The sequence below is a fragment of the Anopheles coustani genome, chromosome 3, assembly GCF_943734705.1.
Source record: "Anopheles coustani chromosome 3, idAnoCousDA_361_x.2, whole genome shotgun sequence".
NCBI classification, from domain to species: Eukaryota; Metazoa; Arthropoda; class Insecta; order Diptera; family Culicidae; genus Anopheles; species Anopheles coustani.
In genome coordinates, this window is record NC_071288.1 from 17,896,852 (window position 1) to 17,919,527 (window position 22,676).

The 22,676-nt window shown below is 45.2% G+C and overlaps 1 protein-coding gene across 1 annotated transcript; it reads right to left on the reverse strand.

Moving 5' to 3' along the window:
• Window positions 1-482: 482 nt before the first annotated feature.
• Window positions 483-19,447, reverse strand: LOC131272224 (atrial natriuretic peptide receptor 3). The gene is made up of 5 exons (XM_058273889.1): window positions 18,934-19,447; window positions 17,487-17,670; window positions 16,440-16,665; window positions 7,387-7,428; window positions 483-563 (listed from the first exon to the last, which is right to left on the reverse strand). The coding sequence occupies exons 1-5, from the start codon at window positions 19,445-19,447 to the stop codon at window positions 483-485; spliced, it is 1,047 nt and encodes a 348-aa protein (XP_058129872.1).
• Window positions 19,448-22,676: the final 3,229 nt, after the last annotated feature.

Below are 22,676 nucleotides of genomic sequence, written 5' to 3' on the forward strand. Positions count from 1 at the left end.
AACGTCAAAGACTATTGTTTTCTGTAGGAAAATAATTTAAAGGGGATTAAAATCAGATTTACGTCAAAAACACAGGATATTTCTTCCTTTCACTTGCTGTCGTTTCCCGTTCCTTGTGCTACCACTAATTTCAGCAGTTTCCCCGGATATTGCAACCGGCGAATGGTTTTCTGTAGAGAAAACGCATCCAACCGAAACAAGCCAGGATGGTGCCACGACGCTGTACCGCCGGTTGTCGGTATTTTCTCCTACACCGTAATCCGTCTTAAGGCGCACACATGGCCGGTGTTACGTAAATCACACCCGTCCACACCACTCGGCTATGCTAGCTAGTGGCTTCTTTTATCATCTCTTCGTTAGTGCCTAGTCGGGTCTAATCCTTTCGGTGGCAGGATTCGAGATGGGAAATGGCACGTGCAGTGCAACAGTGGTTGTCGGAACCAATAGGTGGCAGGTGCACCGGATGGAAATGCACCCCGGGCTTACGCGGACTGTGACGGCTTCGGTAGATGAAGCAGCAGACAATCGTCCCGTTCTTCTCCGAAATCCCACTTCATTCCGTTCTATAGGGACCGGTGCAATTTTATGTTATTTTCGAGAGGATTTCATGGTCGTTCTTCGCAGCGTGCGGTATGTCCAAGGCTGTACAAGTTCGCTTACATTTGGATTTTCGTTGATGGTGTAGAAATGATGTGAAATTAAATGAAACCGAACCGGTTAGCGACGCTGAAAGTCAGTTGAAATAGAGCTGTTCATTTTTAATAATAAAAATCCCCATCATTTTTGTGGTTAAACGTGTGAAGTGCGAATTTTAATGGACAAAAACAGAAATGCCAAAAGCACAGCCAAAACCAAAAAATTGCGTCACGTCTCTAACGATAATTTTAGCAAACCCGCTTCGTCGAATAATCTGTTGCGAATGGGAACGAGTTTCTTATGCAGGTTGGAGCAGAAAAGCTTCTTTGCCAACAACCACCTGTGCATATAACTCGGTTGATGGGTCTCTCGTCCCCGCACCCCATCCCCTCCCTCCACCACCCGGTGCAACAGGTTGCGAAAATGAAAGAAACCACAATCCATCCCACGTTGCACCTCCCTCCGCGCGAAGGCCACGCGGTGGATAAAATGGAGTATTATTTCTGTATCGCGTGCTACTACTTATTCTTTTCGGCGTCGAGTTCTTGCATCCTGCGGCAACTCCTGTGCGGTCGCTTTCATCAGCAAACCTGAAGCTTAGCAAAGCTCGATTCTTCTGCGTTTGCTGATGTGTTTGTGAGAGTGGTATTTAGTTGCTTTTTTGGGGTGGGAGGTTTTGATGGACATTAGCAAAACGCTGCGGGGAACCCGATGCTCGAGGAAGGACCCACCACCGTTCCGCTGAAGGTGAGCGAGGTGATGAGGTCGATTTAAGTTTCGGTAGCATCCGAAGACTTGCATCACACAGAAGCGCAACCAAACTGTACAATTCCCACGACGTTTACCGGGACCGCCCCGTGCCACCCCAGTGTCGGTTTAATGTTTCGGAAGGTAATTGGTTGCTAATTTGCCGCGGGAAGCATCTGTTGCGAGTGTTTCGAGTGGTTAATTGGTTTCCATCGGTTTGTTTGCTTTGGTATGGATGAGTTTTCCAGCATCAGAACGTTTCTTTTCGCTTCATCGTTACTAAATGTATGCGGACACGGTCAAAGGACAGCGGAATGCGTTCAACTAAATTATTTGAAAACAAGTCGTGAACTGTATGCTAACCAAAGAATCAAAAAGTATAACGACTATTTTGCTGCCCCGACATATTACACCAGCGTGCTTATGTTGATCGTCGTTACGACGACAGCGAAGCGAATCTCAAGTACCTTTATGACGCTTACTAATGCACTCTTCAATTCAAATGTCTTTAGACTTATTACTCTGTTTTAGAACGAAAATATCGGGATTGTAATGTGAGAACATTATAAAACGTTTGTTAACATACATTTTTTAAGTTATAAAATACTTCAAAAAAACAAAATTTCCCTTTAAGAACCACAACAACGTACACGTAACGTGCTGTTGAAAAATACACAGCTTGTTTTAAAATCATCAAAATATGAGAAACAAACTTGAATGTAAAATCCTTGCCAGCTTAGGACAGTGAAGACGTGACAAGTTCATTCATAAAAATGCATCCAAAGTCGGTGGCAACAGTTGTCAACCATGTTTCCATGTGGACGCTCGTCTTGACCGTCTTCTGTTTCATGTAAATTCGTGGTCTTTATTTGCTTGGTTTGTGATTCGATTTCCTCCCATCCGCACCTGAAGATTTATTCCAAAAAGCAGAATGAATAAAAGAGAGAACGTCCATGGAGCGTTCGTAAGTTAACGACAGCGCGCTCAAGTTTTCCAACAAACGCGCAGAATTTGAATTGAAATTGGAATTGGACGTCGGCAGATAAGACCACCGATTTGTCTCGGTTGTCGTGCGAACAGATCGCCGAGATGTCGCCCCGATGCTAATGCAGATGTACTGCAGCGGCCGGCGGGGGCGGTGAATCTCGCCGCCCGCAGGTTCTGTCTCACCGGTTCCAACCCCCCTCTCATCATCACTTTCCTCGCCCGCATCGGCCAGAGAAGCGGTGGGCAATGAAGGAACGGAGAAGACGCGAGTGATCTCGAAAGAAAATGATCGACTTTCGAGAGCCGCCACCGGTAAACTGCGAGCGAAACGACGACCGAAATCGGGGTCCAGGTCGGTCCAGTCGGATTGGACCGGTGGCATTGGAAGCTAAAATTATCATCCCGAGGCCAAAGCTTGCCGTTGGCGGTGGAAATGGGGGGGGATGTTTTGCCTTTTGCATTCGGCAACTGTGTTGGTTGCCCCTCGGTTGATTTTTTATTCTCCTCTGTTTGGTCACCATTTTTTTTTGTTTGTTTCCACGTCCATGCTCGATTTAAACACTCAACAGACCCGGTTTTTCTGATTTCTTCCCCGATGGTTTGCGGATTTCTGTAGACCGCGAATCTGTGGAAGGGGGTTATCGGATTGACATTGCCGAACAACTTAATAGCAGCGGAGTAAAGGTGAAGAGTCGTTTGCGCGGACGTAGATGTTTTCGGTTGGCGCTGACCATTTGCCTGGCTTTCGGTAGGTTAATCGGAGTGTCAGCGAAGTTCGCCCAGGGTAAGCATGAGATGGGACGCAATTGATATGGCATCGATCCATCCAGCGCTGGCCGTAAATTTGAGAATTTTTCTGGAAGTTTTATTGGTTTTGACTTTTGAAAGTCGTTACCACACTTCTTCGTGTGGAATACGAAAACAGAAGATTATTAAAATGGATTTTAAAGCACAATTCGTTAAAGGATTCAACAACTCAATTAATAATATAATTCAAATTTTGTGAGTCAGGTAGTAGGAGTGATGATTTAACAAAAAATCAAAATAATAGTTTTGTTCCATATGACAAATACTTGCGCCGGTTATGGGACAAGAACCAGAATACAGATCCTTCACAGTTTTCAACAAATTGTTGATGGATTAACCTTCATTGGAGAGCAAGGAAATTGATTTATATTTGTATCAACATTTAGACAAAACCATCACACAATTGAACGATCTGTTTTTTAAGATTGAATTGTGTCTTTCAAGTTTATCAAGGGTTGGAGAATAGTTCCATTCAAATGTGGCATATGATAATTATAATAATTTAAACATAATTTGAACTTTGCATCTAAATTACATTTTATGAAATTATGTTGGATTAATAGGAAATCCCCTGAATACGTCGCGACGTGTGCCGGCCGTCTAGCAGTCAGCTAAGATTATGGTATTGATTACTTTTCAGGCAGGTCATGTCGAAGCAAATCACTGCAGCGAATCCTTCCTCAGGCATTGTGCGTTCTACTGCGAATCTCTTGTTGAGATTAATACACTCCCCGATGACTTCGGTTGACTACAATCCCGGAACACGGCGTCGTGCGACGTGGCAGATAACCCGGTTGCAGCAGTCCGGCAAACTGTGTCTGAGTGTGTGCACCACCGTAGCGTTAGCCACTTTGCAAATCCGGCCAGTTTGCGTGCAAGAAACGCCGGCTTTCCGGGTACCGTTGGCAAAACGGGTGTAAAATATTGTCACATTGCCACATGCCGCACCGTCGGGTGGTGCACCCCGGGCGGTGGCATCTCGTTTGCATCTTATTTTCCGCCATGCATCTGTGTATGAGTGTGCGCCAGTGTGCATACCTTTTGAGACGTGCATCGTCAGGTCACCCGTTAGCCACCCAAATCGCCCACGTTTTGCAAAACAACGCGGAACCAACTCGGCCGGGGTGTAATTGCCCCGCTGGCACGCCGGAGCATATGCAAATGGGGAATGGGGAGGAGCATGTAGCCGTCGGTTGGTGTTAGTCATCAATCTGTGTCATGTTTCGGGATGACTTGTCGGGATGACAACGTGCGCCAGAACTGTGATTGAATCAAACCCGGTGTAAGGAACGAGGAAAGTCTTGGGCTGCGATGGAAAACAACACGGTGTTTCCTTTCATGGAATGGATTTTTTTCTGGACCGTTTCGGTTTGCTCTTCGGACCCAATAAAGGGTATGAAATGTGAGAATGAAAGCAGATAAAATGCTCGATGGTACCGTAAATAATTGGCTAGATCCCTTTCAGTTCAACCCGTACAACCGAGAGAACCTAGAGATGATCGAAACGGAGAAAGAATTCGTTCCCTTCGAAATTTTGATCCAACGAAATTAACTCAATACGATCCGCGGGAACGATTCGGGCGGGACAAGACAAGAAAACCCATCCATTTTGCCAATTTTCACCCCTTTGATAGCGATAACGACCGAACCGAAGCGGAGCTATTGAAATATGAACTGTCAGGGTTTATTTTGGACGCAGTTTTTCTTCTCTTTCTAGAGCAATGACAATGGCCATAAATTGTCTTCGATAAATCTCTACCTAGCACCTCGTAAAGGAATCGTTAAATTGTATGTTGCGCTGACAAACAGAAAAAAACAAGATACTATCTTCGATTTGCGATATCATGTGCGATGGACCATAAAAAAAGATATATTACGTCATAAATATTTGAACAGTCTTTGAATAAACCACACTGCAGCGAAGTATCGTTGCAGTTGTCAATAAGTGTCTCCAGGGAACGATCGGTGGGAAAAACACGCCGTTTTCCCTCCACGCTTTTCTTTTATTCCGAGAAAAAAAAATGGCAGAAACTTTTATCGAGCAACCTTCATGCTTCAAATCTAGCCGAGTGCTTTTCCGTAGAAAAGAACATCTTATCTATTGTGCCGTTTCGTGTCGCCACGAAATTGGTCGCGAGAGCCACACTTCTTTGCCGCTTGCGTCAACTTTCGGGACCAGATATTGGGACTTCGACTGGTCCATTTTCGACCATTCCTACATGAAATGCCAATGGACGCTACTAAGCGTGGGTGAGGCTTATGTCGACTATTTGATGAGTGTCAAATTCAATACAGACTTGAGCAAAAGAGATTGAAAATGTTATATAAACAATACAAATCGTTTATCTTATTCGTCTTCTCCAAGCGATTTGTTTGAAAACCGCAAAGACCTTTAGCTGTGTTCAGCAGAACCTATAAAAAATAATTTTATATCAGTCCTCAATGTCTTCAATATATTCAAAGATAATAACAAACTGCTCAGTTCAAATGTTAAAAAGAGGCAAACATTTAATCGCTGTTGTTTAATTGTTGGTCCCATTTTAATTACGCTTCTGCCCGATTAGAAATTATTTTAAATGCAACTTATGTTACCCGACAACGGACAAAATTAACAGTCATAAATTGGATGATCCGTTTTGGAACGGTGTGATGGATTTGGAACGGAAAAAAGTAAATCAAAACATCAAACTTTTAAGCCTCTACTAACAGTATGGCATGATAATTGGAGCCTTGTTCCAGCTACTTTCACTCAAGACGTCATTCGTTAGGCGGCGGTACATTTTTACGATGTTTTTATCAACCCGTCGTTGGCCCGTTTGATAACGAATGCTGGTTATTTAAAGAGTCAATGCCAGCGCGTGAACATGAAATTAACTGCTCCAGCAGCTCTTCGATTAGATAGGCGGAAGCAAGCGAAAAGAGGAAGACAAGGAAAAAAATGAAACAATCGACGTGCAGAAATAGAACACTCAATCACCACTTCAATACGCGGTTGGGGTCGCCTCCGATCGGGGTCAAGCCCGCCCTGACCCAGACGGAATGGTTTCGTTTGCCGAAATTCACCGTTCGATCTTGCGCCCGAAGTGCGCACTTCACTCTCACTCACTCACTGTGCGATCGTTTGGCTCACTGGCCGAGCGGGGCGCAACAAACAAGGGGGATGCTGCGAGGATGAACGCGCGCGGTGGTGATAGCCACAATCAAAAGCCACCGCCGCTCGGGCAGAGGTAATCTGTTTCTTCCCCTTTCCCCGTCCCATTGCAATGCACACCCGTCCAAGTCCCACCGTTCGCCTGCTGGAGGATCAAAGGATCTCGCTGGGTCGCGCCATTTCGATTTATACATTCGCCTCTGCCCTGTGTTCCCCGTGCCCCTATTATCACTCGCAAATAAAATTGGCATTCGAATTCGCGGTCGGCGCGCTCGACAACAGGAGCTCCTGGTTGGGGTCACGTTTTAAGATCCGCGCGGTCAAGGCGAACTACGCGTACACACGCACACACACACACTGGCACACATACAAGGTGGGGGTACGGAAGGAGTCGTCAATCCTTCGCCATGGTTCGCACGCACTGAACTCACCGCGAGTTCACACTCCGAACAAAAAAAAAACCCAAATCGCAGTGAGCTGCGGATTACGATCGAAGTTGGCGATCTGTCAACCCGACGGCGCTCTTGTCTGGCACGTGCCAGACTCCGTCGCGGGACCAGATTGATGACAGCCCACTCCGACCGGGGCTCCGACACTGATTACCTACACAGCATACACTTGACAATCCCGAGCAAACAGGCGTCGCGTGAAACTCTTGTACGTGTTGTTATCACTCCCCTAGTCAGTCACACGCCAATGTTGGGGATAGGGCTGGGGTTGACTGGTACGGGGGGGGGGTGTTGTGGTTTAAGCTTTGTTTCTATTTGCTTCCAGCGGACCACTCCGCGGCACTACCTTCCCCGTGGCACCCCTTCCGGCGGGGCGCTGGTGGAAGGAACTAAACTACGAACACTCACATCAGCCTCCACACACCGACCAAAAATACGCGCCGAGATGCGTTGCCCACGTGCGAGACGAAAATAATTCACGGTCGAAAGAGTGTGTGTTTTGTTGTTGGTTGTTGGGTTTTTTTTTCTTTTCGGCCCGTGTGTCACCACGGCGTGTGTACTGGTTCCGATTGCGATCACTGCGATCACTGCGCGAGAGAGAGGCCAAACCGTCGCTGTCGAGCGTTCGAACAACACTGACCTGTACCGCCGCTGCACCGTTTAGTGTGTGCTGCCGGCTTAGTGTTCAGGATGAAGTTATTCGCCGAACCCGAAGCCGAAGCGTTCGCGACCATCTCGCGTATATGTGCTCTCGCGCAGGAATGAACGCGGAGGTCGCGCTTATCGCGACATATTTCGGTGGAAAAACGGTGGACACAATAGCGAAGAGAGAGAGAGAGAAAAGGATAGAAAGGAAGCGGGAAGGAGAGACAGGACACGCATTGTTTTAAGTTTGTCTCGGCACACACGTAACGCCTTCATTGAGCTTCATTGAAAGCTTTCGTTCGGGATGAAACGAAGATGAACGCCATCCGATGAACACCAAGCGCCTTTGGACGGGAGAGCGAGACGCTGTTCGTTTTATGTTTATGCTATCAAGGCCAGCCACGTGCGCGACGATGGTCAATATGCGGTCGTTCCGTGGAGCGTATTTTATCCTCTTAGTAGTAGCATTTGTTTTCTTATACCGGTTTCCTTATTAGTTAACTCTCAAGGAACTGAAGCTGGGGATCTTTACCTAAGATGCAACAAATGAGATGCATCGGGTTTTTACTACCAAACCACCCGGTGCATTACGATACTTTGCCACTTTTGAATACGAAAAAAAAAAAAACGTTCAAGATCTCCCTGCAGAAGGCCAACCACGGTTCATTGGGTTTACAGGAAAGCAAAACTGGTTTTAAGGGGGCTCGGTTTTACACCGTCGAAAATGACAGTGGATTGACAGGAATGGCGCAATGAAACACCGTTATACTTTTAAGTTGTTCGCAGGCTCATATTCTGTTGTTGCGGTGTAATATAGAAATCTGAGGGCTTATCTGTGTAAAACTTATTAGGTTACGATTTTATTTAACTTTAAAAATCGAAAACTACTTTTACTTATTCGACGCATGGCGATGTTTCGTAGTGAAAGTACCGATTGTGAAAAACGAAAGATAATTGAAGTAATGATGTCGTGAGGAATTATTCGATTTTGAAAAGACCAGCAATACACTAATGTTTCAATAAGGTACATAATTTAGCTTGTGAAAGTATGTAGCGTAAATTATCTCTTTCGTTTACATGACGCATGAAAACTAAAATAAAATAAAGCATACGCAATTTCACGACTTTAGGCATAATGCAAGCTGTATATGCAACATAAAAAAATAAAATAAATCGAAAATGTTTTTTTAGTACGTAATTACCGTTCACTTTTTAGTTCATCGTGTTTGACATCTTTTTAACGACCAACAGGTAACATGAAAATTTATACGTTCTGTTCTTTCAGTTCGTTTTGTTTTGGGGAGTGGATTTTTATGTAAACTAATTAAACTTGCAAGTAAAACGCGAGCGCTACTTTCAAAAAGACTGATGCTCCCTAAAAAACTTTTCAAGTTCATGCATCCACAACCACTCTTCGCCAACCAGTCTGCTTCCTGGCATTTAAAGAAACTGAGCTGAAGAAGACTGAACCGTTTACCTCGCCCGCAAGAAACTTTCCAAGAAAGTTTTCTTATGATCTGAGGCTCTGAGTGGGTGCAATGTGCAGCGCTGAAATGCATCCCAGAGAAGCAGAACCTAATTGTTCAATTGATTGCAGTCGTCGGATGTCAGATGACGGTGAACGTTTTGATATACTTGGTAAAGTATTTTGTTCAAACGATTTGCTTCGGCAAAAGTTGAGGGGTCTTTTTGTACTTGTTTGTGGCCGCAAATGATGGTACAAAACGGCACCTTCTTGAAAATATATCTTTTTGTTGAAGTAGTGATAATAGCGAAGGTGTGTTTAGTGTTTATCTATTTCAACGTTCAATCATTTTCTTTGTACTATTTATAGTCGGTACAAAGAGAATTCTTTATAAGTTCCATTTGATCATGATATTTCTCCTTCCTCCACAAAGTATAATAAAAAATATCTTTCAACAATATAGTAGCGGGAAAATGCTTTCATTGCGGACATTTCAATTTGAAATTGCCTCGTAGTTTCTCTACCGCGCTGAAGTCGATCATAATCTTTTGATAAGGAAAATATACTTTTTGCTGATTGTAATTGAAGAGGTGATTGAATTCCAGTAGCGCACGTATTTAAGATAAAAAAACTCCAAAGAAGAGACTAAAAGTAAAAGGTGATAACTGGAATATGAAATAAAATTATCTTGGTTCTGCAGTAACAAAACCTTTTTGAAACCCCCAACATTAAAAATTTACAGTTTCTTGACGACTTTGATAAGTAGAGAGAGAAAGGGAGATAAGGTTAATTATTGAAGAATATTTTTCTGGCAATGACTTTGCTTCTGTTCACAAAAATGGTGTTGAAGTTCCGTTTCATCATCAATTTACCATTAGTAGCGATGACGGTTTCATTCATTGTTATTATTATTATTACTATTATTATTATTAGTATTACATACCAGCTGGGTGAACGAATAAAGTGTACGGCGAAGGGTTATAAATTAGGAATGATTGGACTGGGGAAAGTAAATTAACAGCTTGCAGAAGGAACTTTTTAACGAAGGTTGACATCTACTGTTTTAAAGCTTACCTAGAATGATAGAGAAAAAGAAGGAGAGAAAAATGAGTTGATTTTTGTTTCAATCTGCAATTCTTATCGAAAAGTGTTCTGAATATTATAATCATGATTAACCTAGTGATTTGTATTACTTGTTTGCAAAACAACCTGCGCTCAGTAAAGTGTAAACTGCAAAAGGAATCATAATTTCGTTGGCTTAAGAAAATAATTGGCAGAGTTTTTAGTACCTTTTAAGCACCTATTCGTATCCGAACGAGTATTTCGCGAAATGTGGATTAACAAAACCGCCCGCACCTACTGCCAATCAAGTTGAGCGGTCGTAAAAGTGACGACATTTGGGCAATGCACGTGGTATAAAGGAAAACAGCCCAGCTGCAAACGGAAAGAGAAGCAAAGCCGCCAATAGAGTGTGCACTTCGGAACGGCGCCCCCGAGGAAATGCGGATCAGTTATTCAGCGGCCGTATCTGTACCGCGACACATGCGCTCGTAAAACGTCTTTTCGTTTTCACTTATCTTGCTGCACTTCCTTCTGCTGGGGTTTTTATTCTCTCACTAGATTGTTTTTTTTTTCTTTTCACGCCACTTGACCGATGTGCCGCATGTTAACATGCATGTTTTGTGCATGCGTCCCGTTTTAATGTTGATAATAATACGGTTTTATTGTTTGCCCACGAGAGCCCCCCGGAAACGGGGATTCGATTTCATTTACGTGCGCATTAAACGATCGTAAAACCCTTTTGCGTCCGATCGGTTCGTATTGTCGCGCCTTTGTGTCCAGTGTTACCCGGGATGTACAGATTTTGTTAAAGCAAAAAACAAAAACATTTATTACCTTTAAATAGACATGTAAGTAAGTGGTTTCAAATTGGGACAAATAAAACCATCACTTTTCGAGGTTTAAAAATACAAGCAAATGTGTTCATCATACTCGCGTGGGAAAGTCGAGCGGGACCATTCAATTTGCGATGCGGCAGAACATAACGGCTCGACAAATGGCAGCATAAAACACAGATGGGTGGCACGCGCACAACATTACCACCAGAAGCCCACCCAACCAGTCCTTGACCACTTGCCAGCTGGACTGGACACGGAGAGGATTCATGGCAAAATTACGCTGTCCGAGGCAGGTCTGCACGATATGTCCACCGAAGGACCAGAAACCGAACCGACGCTGACAACTATGGAATGCGAAGTATCAAAAAGTGGACAACTCTCTACACAACAAGCGGGAAACGGGAAAAATGTGACAGAGAGCGCCAGTGTCCGACCAAGCGTCACGAAACTGCAATGCTTGAGGTATCCAATTCCATACTTGGCTGCCCACCGAGCGAGCGCTTTCTGCGGAGCGTTGTGAATCGAAGCAAATCATAAAAAAGGAGGTACCGGGTTGACCGGAATTTTTGAATCCATGAAACATTTCCCAAGCACGCCATCATTCGCAATGCTTGAGCAGCTCACTTCCAACTGTGTTGCTTCAGATGCGGAAGTAAAGAAGGTGGCAGGAAGAAAACAGCACCGAGTGCAGCTTCTTGGGCATGTCCTTTCTATTCGAGGTGAAAGGCGAGCGCAGGCGAGAGTGATAGCAAACTTGTGCGCCCCCTTCCCGGAGGGGTCCCGGGGGATGAAAGACCGCGTGGCAGAACACGTGATGGTGGACAGTAAAACAGCATGCCAAATGTAAAACATCGCTGTCGCATCGAAAGGGAAAAAAGGTTCTGTTGGCTGCTGGTTTCGCAACATTGGAAATGCCAGCCGGGAATGGTCACGCCAGTCGGAATGTGTGCGGGTCGTAAATGAGGTCGTCTTGTTGGAGCAGGACATTGGGAAAGTTTGACGAAATGAATGTCGACGGGTAAATATTATAGAGAAAAAAATCGTTGGTATTGTATGACATAAGAAAACCACAGGAAAAGTATTATTTAATATTAAAGTATGGTGGAACGAGGTTGATTTATCGGTTCTCATACTTATTCTATGGAAAGCTAATGCTGAGGGTAGCAATATTTACCGTTCAGAAACTATTGAAACCACCGGTTGAATAATAATGTGTCCTAACAGACGCTAAAGTAAATATTTGAAAAACAAACAAATAAAAAGTCTGAAGGTCGTAAAACGCAGTCGGATTGTATTTGAACAACATCACACGTGACCACAATCGATCATATCGTTCGAAAATCACGGATATCGATTAGCGCTCGAATCCGATTTCGTGGAGTGTTTCCAGCTCATCTAACATTCTACACCTAACGGCGACTGCGCACCACACTCATCAGCCCGCCTTCGGAGGACCAATTCGTTGGCCATTGTGTTTTATGGTAAATAAACGTTTTATTGGTGCACTCGTAATCCCGACCTGGAGCTCCCGTGCGCGTCAACCTTGTGCTCCAAAAATCGTTCCAACTCAAAATTCCTCACGCGCAGCAGCATTCGGTAGGTCAGGGCATTTCGACAAACCATTTAACGCTATTTTATACCCCCGAAAAGTTGTCCCTCCATTCGACCCAGTGCTCGTCCATCCTTCTACATGTTGCTCTAATCCTGTTCGGAGGGTTTATGATTAAGTGGTTTTGCGGCGCCAAACCAAACCTACGCTGCCTCTAATCGCATTCCATCCAGGTAGTTGCAGTCGAAGGAACCCGCGAGACGAGGGGGAAGGCGGCTGTGGCGTGTGGCCCTGAAGGTCTGGAGTGTAAAATTAGACCTCAGGTTCAAGTTCAGCGCCACACCTGCGGCTCCACTCCCGCACGCGATGGCGTCCGGCCAGTAGTCTGCTTGCGTAGTCCACGCGCATCGCAACGGCCGGAGACGTGCGGTATCGGATGGCGCAAGCGTTACTTCGGCGCGCTCCATACTGGCGACAGACGCACCGACGAGGGACCTTCTGCTGCTGCTGCTGCTGCTGCTGTTGTCGTCGTTTCTATTGCTGACTTTGTGGGGTTAAAATTGATCCCACAATCAACAGCGAGGTACAAAAAAAAACGAAGTAATTGACATTCCTTCGAACATGATGGACACGGCACGATAAACTCCACTTCGATGCGATGCGGATTTCCCAATCCCCTCCCCCTCCCCTCCCCTTCCCAACGGCCGGCAAACCCATCAGAGCAGGGTGGTCCAAGCTCCAAACCGAACCGAGTCCGGCGACCGATGGCCATCGGGCCATCCATCGGAATCGTTTACGTCCATCGAAAGACAAATGCAAATAAATTTTAATTCCATCCAAATGGACCGGCGTGGCCGCCGCACGGTTTAATCTTTATTCCGTGTGCGCCATCGTAGATTCGCGGCGATGCCGACAGGGATTTGGTACGTTCGGGGCGGCGGGAGGGGCCGGAGGGTTGGCGCGGCTACGGAGGACGCAGATATGATTTATTTTAATGGCAATAGACACCGGCTGGTACGGTACGGGTATTATCGCGGACTGATTCCGTCTTGAAATGAAAATGACACAACCTCTGGGGATTCCGTAAGTACTATTTTAGTTTGCAGTGTTTATGATCGACCGTTTCGCTTTCAGTTGTGATGAGTAGAGTTTTCTGTTTTCATTATAATTGCTGAGTATGTTCATTGCTATTTATAGCGTAGCGGGAACGCTTACTATCTACGCTTAAGTGATTAGATTAATGCTAGGTTTACATGAAGCGCCAGGCAATCGTTGCAAGCTGTAGAATGCTATCAGCCGGTCAGTAGACTATTAAAATAAGAGGAAAATTTGTTTACCGGTTGGCGTGTGTGCTAACAACGCTTTGCAAAAATCCGTGCCCCTGGTTTAAGCACGAAGCATTGTTATTTACGATTATGTATAATTTTGGTTGATAAGATTTCAGTGTGTCTACACGAATCATAAAAACTGATTTCAGCGTGTCTTTGCAGTCTTTTTCGTTTCATGCAAATCGAGTATAGCATGTTCGTAGCTATTGGCCATTTTTTTCACTGGAAAATTGAAAGTATTTTGTATTTAATTGTATTTACTGGTTTACAATTTGTTTTTATTGGTAGTTTGCTATTGAAATAAAATTATTTTACCACTCCAAGAATTTTTCATTTGGCTAATTGTAAAGCTTGATATTTCAGTACCCAGAGTAAACTTTTCAATAACTCTTAATTTTATAACACACACAGTTTTTACATAGATTTGGTTTTGCAAAATCTTGTTCTGAAACATAGGCAGAAGCTTGTAAAGGTAGCAATGTAAAGGGTGCTTCAAATAATCAAAAAGCTTTTCACAGTGACTTTATCCTGCTGAAGTTCGCCCGTGTCCCAATCAAATGGAATGTCGCACACGCGCCCGCATACTTCTGCAAAGTAATATTAGCATTCATCGGCCACAGATGGGAGTTTATTATTTTTGTCCAAAAATCAACCGTGTTCCAATGCGTCCAAAGAAAATGTAAAACGCGACACGTGACAGCCGGTGCCGGGGCCAAAATTGGGTGGGGTCACCAAACAATAATTTGGTGCGCCCCAAGGCATTGTTTAGAATTTCTCCAATGGGGTGGTTTTTGCGGGGGTTCTGGGGTGGGGTCCGTTTCCGGGATTACGATCACGTTTCAGCGAATTTCACTCACTTATGACGCGCATGTAATGCATTAGCAGCTGGAAGCGCCAAACGAAGAGGTGGTTGGGATGTATCGGTCCGTGTGGTAATTAAGCTTAGGTGTGTTTATTATATTTATTTGATGGTATGCAGTATCAGCTATCAACAAGGGATATCTTTTTAAAAACTTGTTGCTCAATAGACAACACAACGTTAACAACATCATAAAGCTCCAATCGAGATAGGAAGATCCAAAGTTACGATTTACCCTGCAGGTTAATCGTCTTGACCACAGCCAGCCGCTGCTTAACAGTGTGTGTCGACTTAACATTGCGTCATCAAGCCGCAGAACACACTTGAGGCTTTCTCTCCACCGTCGCCGAAGCGGCTGAGGTGTCAGAAGACTAAAACAACGAAAGGAAAGTAAAGTAACTAAATACCTCTAATCGCATCTATCCATTAGCTTTCTTTGCACATTTTGATTTTTCTTCTTCGGAACCCCTTGGTCGGAGCAGGTGACTAAGACCCCCAAGGCTCGCCGGTTTCATGTATGTGAGGTGTTAAAGTGTCAACCGTAACGTTCCGCCTGCCGAACATCTGAGAGCAAGACGCCGTTAAAGACGAGGGGTTTGGTTTTACTGTTTAACTTTTCTGATATCTTTTTTTTGTTCCTAGCTGAACGAGGTGCGATACAGAAGATTTCAAAAGAGCCGTAACGCAGACGGAGTTGCTCGGTGGAAGACGCACATACGTTTGTGTATTCCTTCGCCGTCGGTCGCTTTTGACATTTTCATCGATCTCGGCCGACCGTTCCGGCGGCGTTCGTGGCGATTTGATTGATACGACGAGGTGAGTCGTTGGACCAGGAGGATGCAAGCAGCTGGGGGAGGATGAAACGAGGTTTATTCAACGAAGAATGCATGCACCGGCGGGTGGCATGCGTTACACGGGAGAAGGTTAGCTTATCGCAAATACATTTGTCAGAAAATTAGCTACGTGCAGCGCCTGGCTTAATCGTTTTGCCACTATTCCTTCCACCTGGCGGACATCCACACGCTACTGTTCGGCCACCGGCCATTAGTATCGAGTTGTGAGGGGTCTTTTTTCAAACACACACACATTGCACATTCGACCAATAGAGCCGATGCATTCGCCATGCATCATTTGCATTCGCTGGTGCGACCTTCTTCACACTTTTTCGCCGCGCTGTTTCGCAACGCAGCGACTCGTCGTCACAGTTTTCTTCCCGTTTGGTTTCGGGTCCGTCATTTGTTTCTTATACATCTTTCTCGGGTTGGCAGACAATTTCCAGCCCCGCTGAAGGATCGTCTTTCCTTGAAGTATTACGTTCAGCGATCGAGGGAGGTAGTTTGGAGGGTGGAAGGGCGTGTATCGGGAAGGAGTAGCAGCGATCGCAAAGACGTTCGCGAGGTTGCGTTGTAGTGTAGGGTGACGCTTCGGGGTGCGCTAAAAATAGACTCTGGACAGCGGGAGCGTGCTGGCGAGGTTGGATGAGGTGAGAATTTGTTTACTGCCAAGCCGCCGCGATACAGTGAGCTTCAGTCTTCGTCACTTCACAGGCTTTGCTGATTAGAATATGTTTTGTAATATTGTTATAGATTTTTTTAAAATCTTCATCTTTTATATTAAGCTAAACTGTTTGGGCTTTTTCTCGAAAGTTTATGCTAATTGGTTTAATGTTTCAATGCGTGATACCTACTAAAAGTATTAACTGTTATGATATATTAGTGGGTTATTTATTATCCACTATTATTTTTAGTTTCAAAATTGCGAATTAACTATTCCTTAAACAGCCTACTATAATATGTTTTATCAATTGTTTTTAAACCCCTTACCTAAATAAAGGTTTCATAAATTGTTAAAAAAAGTCGTATAGTTAAAATCGTAACGTGACTGTAATACTGCACGCTTACTTCCACTTCACCACCACCGCGAGTGGTTTCCAATACTCACTTGCATAGTTGAGGCCGACCTTTTCCTTCAGGCTCTCGGTGAGGTTGGTGCGGGCCGAGTCGGTCGAGAACGGCGAGTAGGTGATGTTTTCGTGGCGGAAAAACTCCGCCATCGTGTTCATCAGCAGGTGCCCCGTCTGCGGGCCGGCCACGTTGTAGTAGCTCTGCCGCTCGTAGAAGTAGACCACGCGGTTCCACTTGAAGCTGCAACGACACGAAACGGGACCGGAGAAGGGTAAAAGAGGGTGGTAAACAAACGCTCGAAGGGACAAACTTTAAACATTCACCGTAAATTGAATCAACTTACGATGTTGATGAATGGTAGAATACATTGATTCCAATCTAGCAACCATAATTACTACTAGGAAAATTCAGCCCGGCCATAGATTGAGTTTTGATTTTAACAAAATCGCAAGCTTCCGTCGATGTTGTTTGGTTAGATTGTTTTAATTATTTCTCCGAAGCGTCAAAAGTGTTGCTCTGAATACCATTATGATTCATTGTAGGAAGAATCTTGCAAACTGTCCTAAAAGTTTCCGCGTGCTAAAATGAAGCACAGTGCTTCGCGGAAGAGCCAGAGCGTTTGACCCATTCATAACGGTTTCGAGAATCGAGATGAACAAATCCGCCGACTCACCGGGATCGATAAACCGATTTCGATCCGTCGAATAGGGTAGGACGGGATGAAAATTCGGATGAAAAAAAAAGAAAGCGGATCAAAGATTCTTTCCCGTAACTTTTGATTAAATGACAGAAGGATGTGACGGTTAATGCGGTCAATAACTTAGCTGACCCAGCGCAGGCGGGTTATCCTTCCTCGGGAAAGATGTTTTTACTTTTTGACAAAAGGGTGAGTGTAGGAAATGACTGTCATAATTTAGAAAGGGTGAAAGGAAAATTGATGATTGGTGATTTATGCAAAACGAGGATGGGTTCGAGTTAGTTCCATATTTTTCCATGCGGTAAAGTTTGCAGCTTTTTCTTTAGGGCTTAGGGTGCTCCTAAGCACGGGTGTAGATACTTACTGGCGAATCAGGTCTATCATGAAGAAGGCCATCCGCTTGAAGCTGACCAAGCCGGTGCGAAAGAGCATGTGAAATTCGTTCTCGCAATGCGTCTTCGGTTCCTCGAAGTCAAACGTGTATCCGGCGCCGGTTATCACCGGAATGCCGTCGTTGTAAATATACCGGGCGATCCGTGCAACAGGCGCTATTAAGTTACAGAATGAGAGAGAGAGAGAATGAGTGAGAGAGAGAGAGAGAGAGAGAGAGAATGTGAAAGAGAGAGAAAAATAAAGAGAAAGTTATAAAAGATTCATTCGTTTCCATTCATCGCGTAGTAACGCATCTTCGCGAATGTTTTCGTAACGGCGTTACATCTAACGGGTGGATGTCCTGGATTGAAAGCCACAAAAGTGAGCTTTAGCTACGTTACGCTGCGTTACCGGGGAAAACAACTCCCGATGGAGACGCATGATGGTTCTCGCGCAGCAAAACAGATGCCGCCTGGTCGAACCCACACATGATGGGAAAATCGTTTATTTGATTGCTTTAAATTGCGGCGAAGTAGATTTTATGGGACGCTTCGCTTTTATTGCTTCACTAGCGAAACATACAAGCACAATTGAGTTGAGGAAATGGCAGGCAGATTGTTTCTCTTCCTTTCCTCTTCCTCTTCCTGCTCCCGAGGGACCGTTCAATGAACCGTTTTCCGATTTTATGGCACCCGTCGTTCCGGTTGGACTCGAGAGGCGTTTTATGAGTTTCGTTGAATCTTGGCCGATGGTTTGATTCCGACAACTTGTTGGAATTTACAATCAAGCGAGACTTGCAAGGTCTGCAGAGTTGAATGCAAGGAGAGCAGAGTTGAGAACAGCACAAACATGTTATAAACATTGTAAAACATTTAACTTTTTAACAAAATTACCAAGTTGGCGTTAGCTTTCAAAAAAGCAATTTTTTACGGGTTCTATCCTTCAATAACTCACCCAGTTGAAAATGATGAAAACATCTGGTTGTGATAATAAATATCTATTTCCAACACAACGTACGAAAGCGAACGTTAACAACGTTTCAATAGCGTTGCTGGCTAATATGATTCAATTTAAGGAAGGCTCACTCCCATGTGGTTGTGCAGTATTTATTCGCTTGATTACGCCAGCAGGTTGAACAAATAAGAGATAATGAACTTCCTAACGGCATTCGGTAGCATCATCGGGACGATATTGTTTTGGTTGCTAATCGACAGCCCTAAACCCGGAAGGCACGGTATGTTTCTCGATGTGGATATCGCGTGTGTGTAAATAGTGCATCGTAAAATATGACTTGGTGGTTTTCGGATTCGGTATTGCCTGTACGTTACTGAATTCGGTAGGCATCGATTGTTATGTTTAATATACAAGCAGTTATGATTTAACTGCCAATACGCGCGCATCCTGGAGACATTCTTAATTATACTTTAGGGGCCGCTTACCAAGTGCAAAATCACAGCTCGGCCCAAGGATGACGTGACCGCAGGAGCTGCTTCCGGTGCCATCCATCGCCATCACCGTCGCCCGCGCCTGCTCGCACCGGTCGTCGAACGAAATCCACTTGATCTTGATGGCGGGCGGAATGATGCCTTCCCGACGGATAAATTCCTCCGCCTTGTCGAGGACGGGCTGAACGCGCGGCAGCGACGCCTCGACGCTGGTGTTGGCCGGCATTATAACCACGACCCGCAGCTCGCACATCCACCCCGAGGTGCCCGCCGCACCCTCCGCCACGCCCGTCGCATTCGCTCCCGCGACGCTGCTCCGGTCGACGGCGCTCGTTGTTCGAACGCAAATCGCCTCGCACGGTTTCTGCTCCAACCGACGGCAACCCGCCTCGACCAGCGACGGTGGCACGACGAACTCGAGCCCGAGCAGCAGAGCCGCCAGCAGGAGCAGCCGCACCAGCCCGTCCGGCACCCTCCCGCCCGGCAAGAACCCTGGCCTGGCGCACATGTCACGGGCGGGATCGTCGTCGTGGTCCACCGCTTAATGCGTTTTTCTCGTATGTATATTTTATTTCGGCGTCGTTACGACTCGTCCATTTTTTCTTCTCTTCGCTCACTTGTGCTTTTCCCCCACCCCCCCTTTTTGTTTTGCTCTTCACTTTTCGCACTCACCCTCACATCGATTCGGCATTGATTCGCTTCGCGGCACAAACAAACACACGCACATCACCCGTTGAGGCACTCTCCTTTCAGTCGATCACTTCTTGGCAGCGAACCTTCAGCGAACGGCGGATTAAGGCAGTGGGCGGAAGAGAAAGATAAGACGTTAACCTACCACGGAATGGCACTGATGGGTGTGATTTTTGTTTTTCCAAATTTCCATCCGCCGGAGTGGAGCATGGAAACTGGGAGACCCTTCCAAGAAAATGCTTATTTGCGCAAAACCCTTACGGAAATGGCCGATAAGTGGTTCGTTCGTATGGGAAAGCGTAACGGTCTGGCAGAGTGGAGTAGAATGTAACAAATCAAATCGAAAAAGAACACCCCCCCCCCCCTCCCCCTCCCACACTGTGTCTGCGTGTGTGCAGTATAAACGTTTTCTTGAAATCAATAAATAATCGTAAAATTATATATTTTTCTTCGAACCCAAATATTTCCTCCCTCCATGTCACCTTCCTCGAATCTTTTTCTTGGACCATGTTTATTTTTTCCGACCTGTTTTCTTTTCCATCGAGGGTATCATATTTCAGGAGTAAATTCACCCATAAAACACACCTTGAATCGATTTCAATTTATTTACCCTCCGTCTTTGACACCTGATGGCAGACATTTCCCCAACCCGGGCAGCGGCACAAGGGGCAGGTCAGGAGGAGTTTCCACGTTACGTAAATTGAAACCGAAATGAAACCATACGGAAAAAGAGAAAGTGTGCTAAACTGGTACGTTTGGTTTGGCCACATGCTCGGCGATGCTTTTTTCCATCCGGTATATTTATTTGCGTTTTGAGGTTTGCTATTTTTTCCACATTTTAACAGCCTGCGAAGCGCATTTGTTGCCACATTTGTGCACACACATATTTACACTAACACGTAGTTTATGGGAATGATAAAACTTTTTCTTACAACTTTCCGCCGCTGATAAAACCGGTTTTACTTTTCTCACATATGATATTCATGGAAATCACCGTATCGCTTCACTTGATTGCTTCACTGCGTGAAAATTTAGGGGTGAAGTAAACGTTCGACCGTAACGTTCTTCCCACTCACTTTCTCACTCTGATTGAAAGCTGCCCGATCGCCGTTTAATCGTGATAAAGGTGCACCATAAACGGAAGCCGATTGCTCATTCAGGATGTTTTTCGCTCGTTTTCCAACACGACCTTCCGGCTCCTTTTACTCCAGCGGCGCCGGTTGTAGCGGATTGATGTGGAACCCAATCAGGCCCTTCATTCACGAACGGAAAGTCAGTCCGCATCGATTCCGGCTAATTAAATACTCGAAGATAAATTACACTTCCGAAGGCATCGGGCCTTCAATAATGGCAATGCGAAAGTCTGGGAAAAACTCTCGCCTTTCCTTACGCTGGCATTGTTCATCTCTCCGCTTCACTTCGAGCTGGGAGCAGCTCAGGCTTTGTTCGGGTTGCGGTTGGTTGGTTGATTGGTCGGGAAATATGCTTCAACCGTTGATCGAAGGATGATTTTATCTGCAACGAAAGGAGGAAGGAAAGGATATTTCATCTGTTTTTTTCCCTCTTCGCGTCGATGGGGAGAAAAACGCGTTGATTGACTACGGTTGCGTGCCTTTAAGAATCAATTTCGGTGAAGAAATATCACTATAATAGTGGGCGATACAACCGTGTGTTTTGCTTTCCCTCTTGAAAGATAAATTACAGTGCATTTGTTTTAGCAGCGCACATTTATTAATTGAATAATCGCTGTCATAAGAATTAATTTTGCTTCAGTCTCAAATTGAGATGGAAAAACGCCTCATCAACATTTACCATCCCAAAACAAGTGTGGTTGATTTATTTAAATTCTCCGAAACGCAATGGAGTATGCAAAACTGAGTCGAAAATGGTTGGCCCGTGTCAAGCACGTGACAAAAATGACCAACCACGTGGAAGCGAGTGACAAACCACCGATGTCAATGGCACTTCATTTCGTTCAAGTGTGGATTTTTTTCCGGGAAATACGGAGCCGTTGCCCCGGGGTAAAGTAGAGCTTTAAGATGAGTGGCATCCGAAATCCACCTCCACGCCCGGCAGGCAGTGTATGATTCGTCGGAAGGGACGTCTCGCTTGACAAAGCGAGAGTGGACTGAATCTAATTTCACATCACAGGAAAATTGATTGCTCAGCTTAGTTGTCATCTTTTCGGTATCAATTACTGGTGGGAAAGGGATTCTATTTGGTGTACAAATTGGATCCAACGCCATGGCACTTTTCCGGCTCCGGATGAAATGGACCTGGAGCATCAAGTTGTGCTATTTATTCTGGCGTGTTTTTACGTCTTCGCTTTAATTTGAAGCGGCTTCGATACTCATAACGGGCCTCCCTCTACCTCGGTTGATGGATGTTTTGGACGAAAGATGCCGTCGGACGAGGTTTTTCTAGCCCTGCGAAGTTTTCCATATTACGAAGTTCCCTGTCACGTACACATTCTTTACCAGCGTCAAGGGCAACTCTCTTAGAATTTCCTCGCAGTAGGAAAAGCTAAGACCAGTTCGGAACATAACTTCCACCATAGCTTGAATGTTTCTTGAGTGGATCCTTGCCCCCGAACTAGCCCCACTTGAGATAGGACTGTACGAAAAGCGGACTATAATTCTCCACTCGGAAAATGAACCTTCCTTACAACCCGTTGCTACCTTCCCGAGACTCGCCCTCACCAAGCCGAAAGCGACGTTTGAGGGACGCAAAGATAAACACTTCATTTGGATAGCCTTCCGCAGGTGTACGTGGTCAGTGTGTTGTTGAGTTCCGCTGCAAAAAGCGGCACGTTAATTAAACGTCAGAATGCCTCGAACCGGTAAACAAACCGGCTCGGAGCGCTACAAGAGCTAGCCAACATCGCCAGCAAACCTGCCAACGAACGTTTGGTTAGATAAATCAAGCGGCGCCTCGAAGAATGGACGCACCCGGGCAGACTGTGCCGGGTTAGCAAAATTCGCGCCACCAAACTCCAACACCACCGCCATTCGGCACCCATTGTTTACGGCATTCCAATAAATAACACT

Coding starts and splice junctions, on each gene's coding strand:
- LOC131272224 (XM_058273889.1), bottom strand. CDS start 19,447: ATGTGCGCCAGGCCAGGGTTCTTGCCGGGCGGGAGGGTGCCGGACGGG. Junction 16,666..17,486: donor ATGATAGACCTGATTCGCCA/GTAAGTATCTAC, acceptor GTGTCGTTGCAG/CTTCAAGTGGAACCGCGTGG. Junction 7,429..16,439: donor AGTATTGGAAACCACTCGCG/GTGGTGGTGAAG, acceptor TAAACGGTGCAG/CGGCGGTACAGGTCAGTGTT.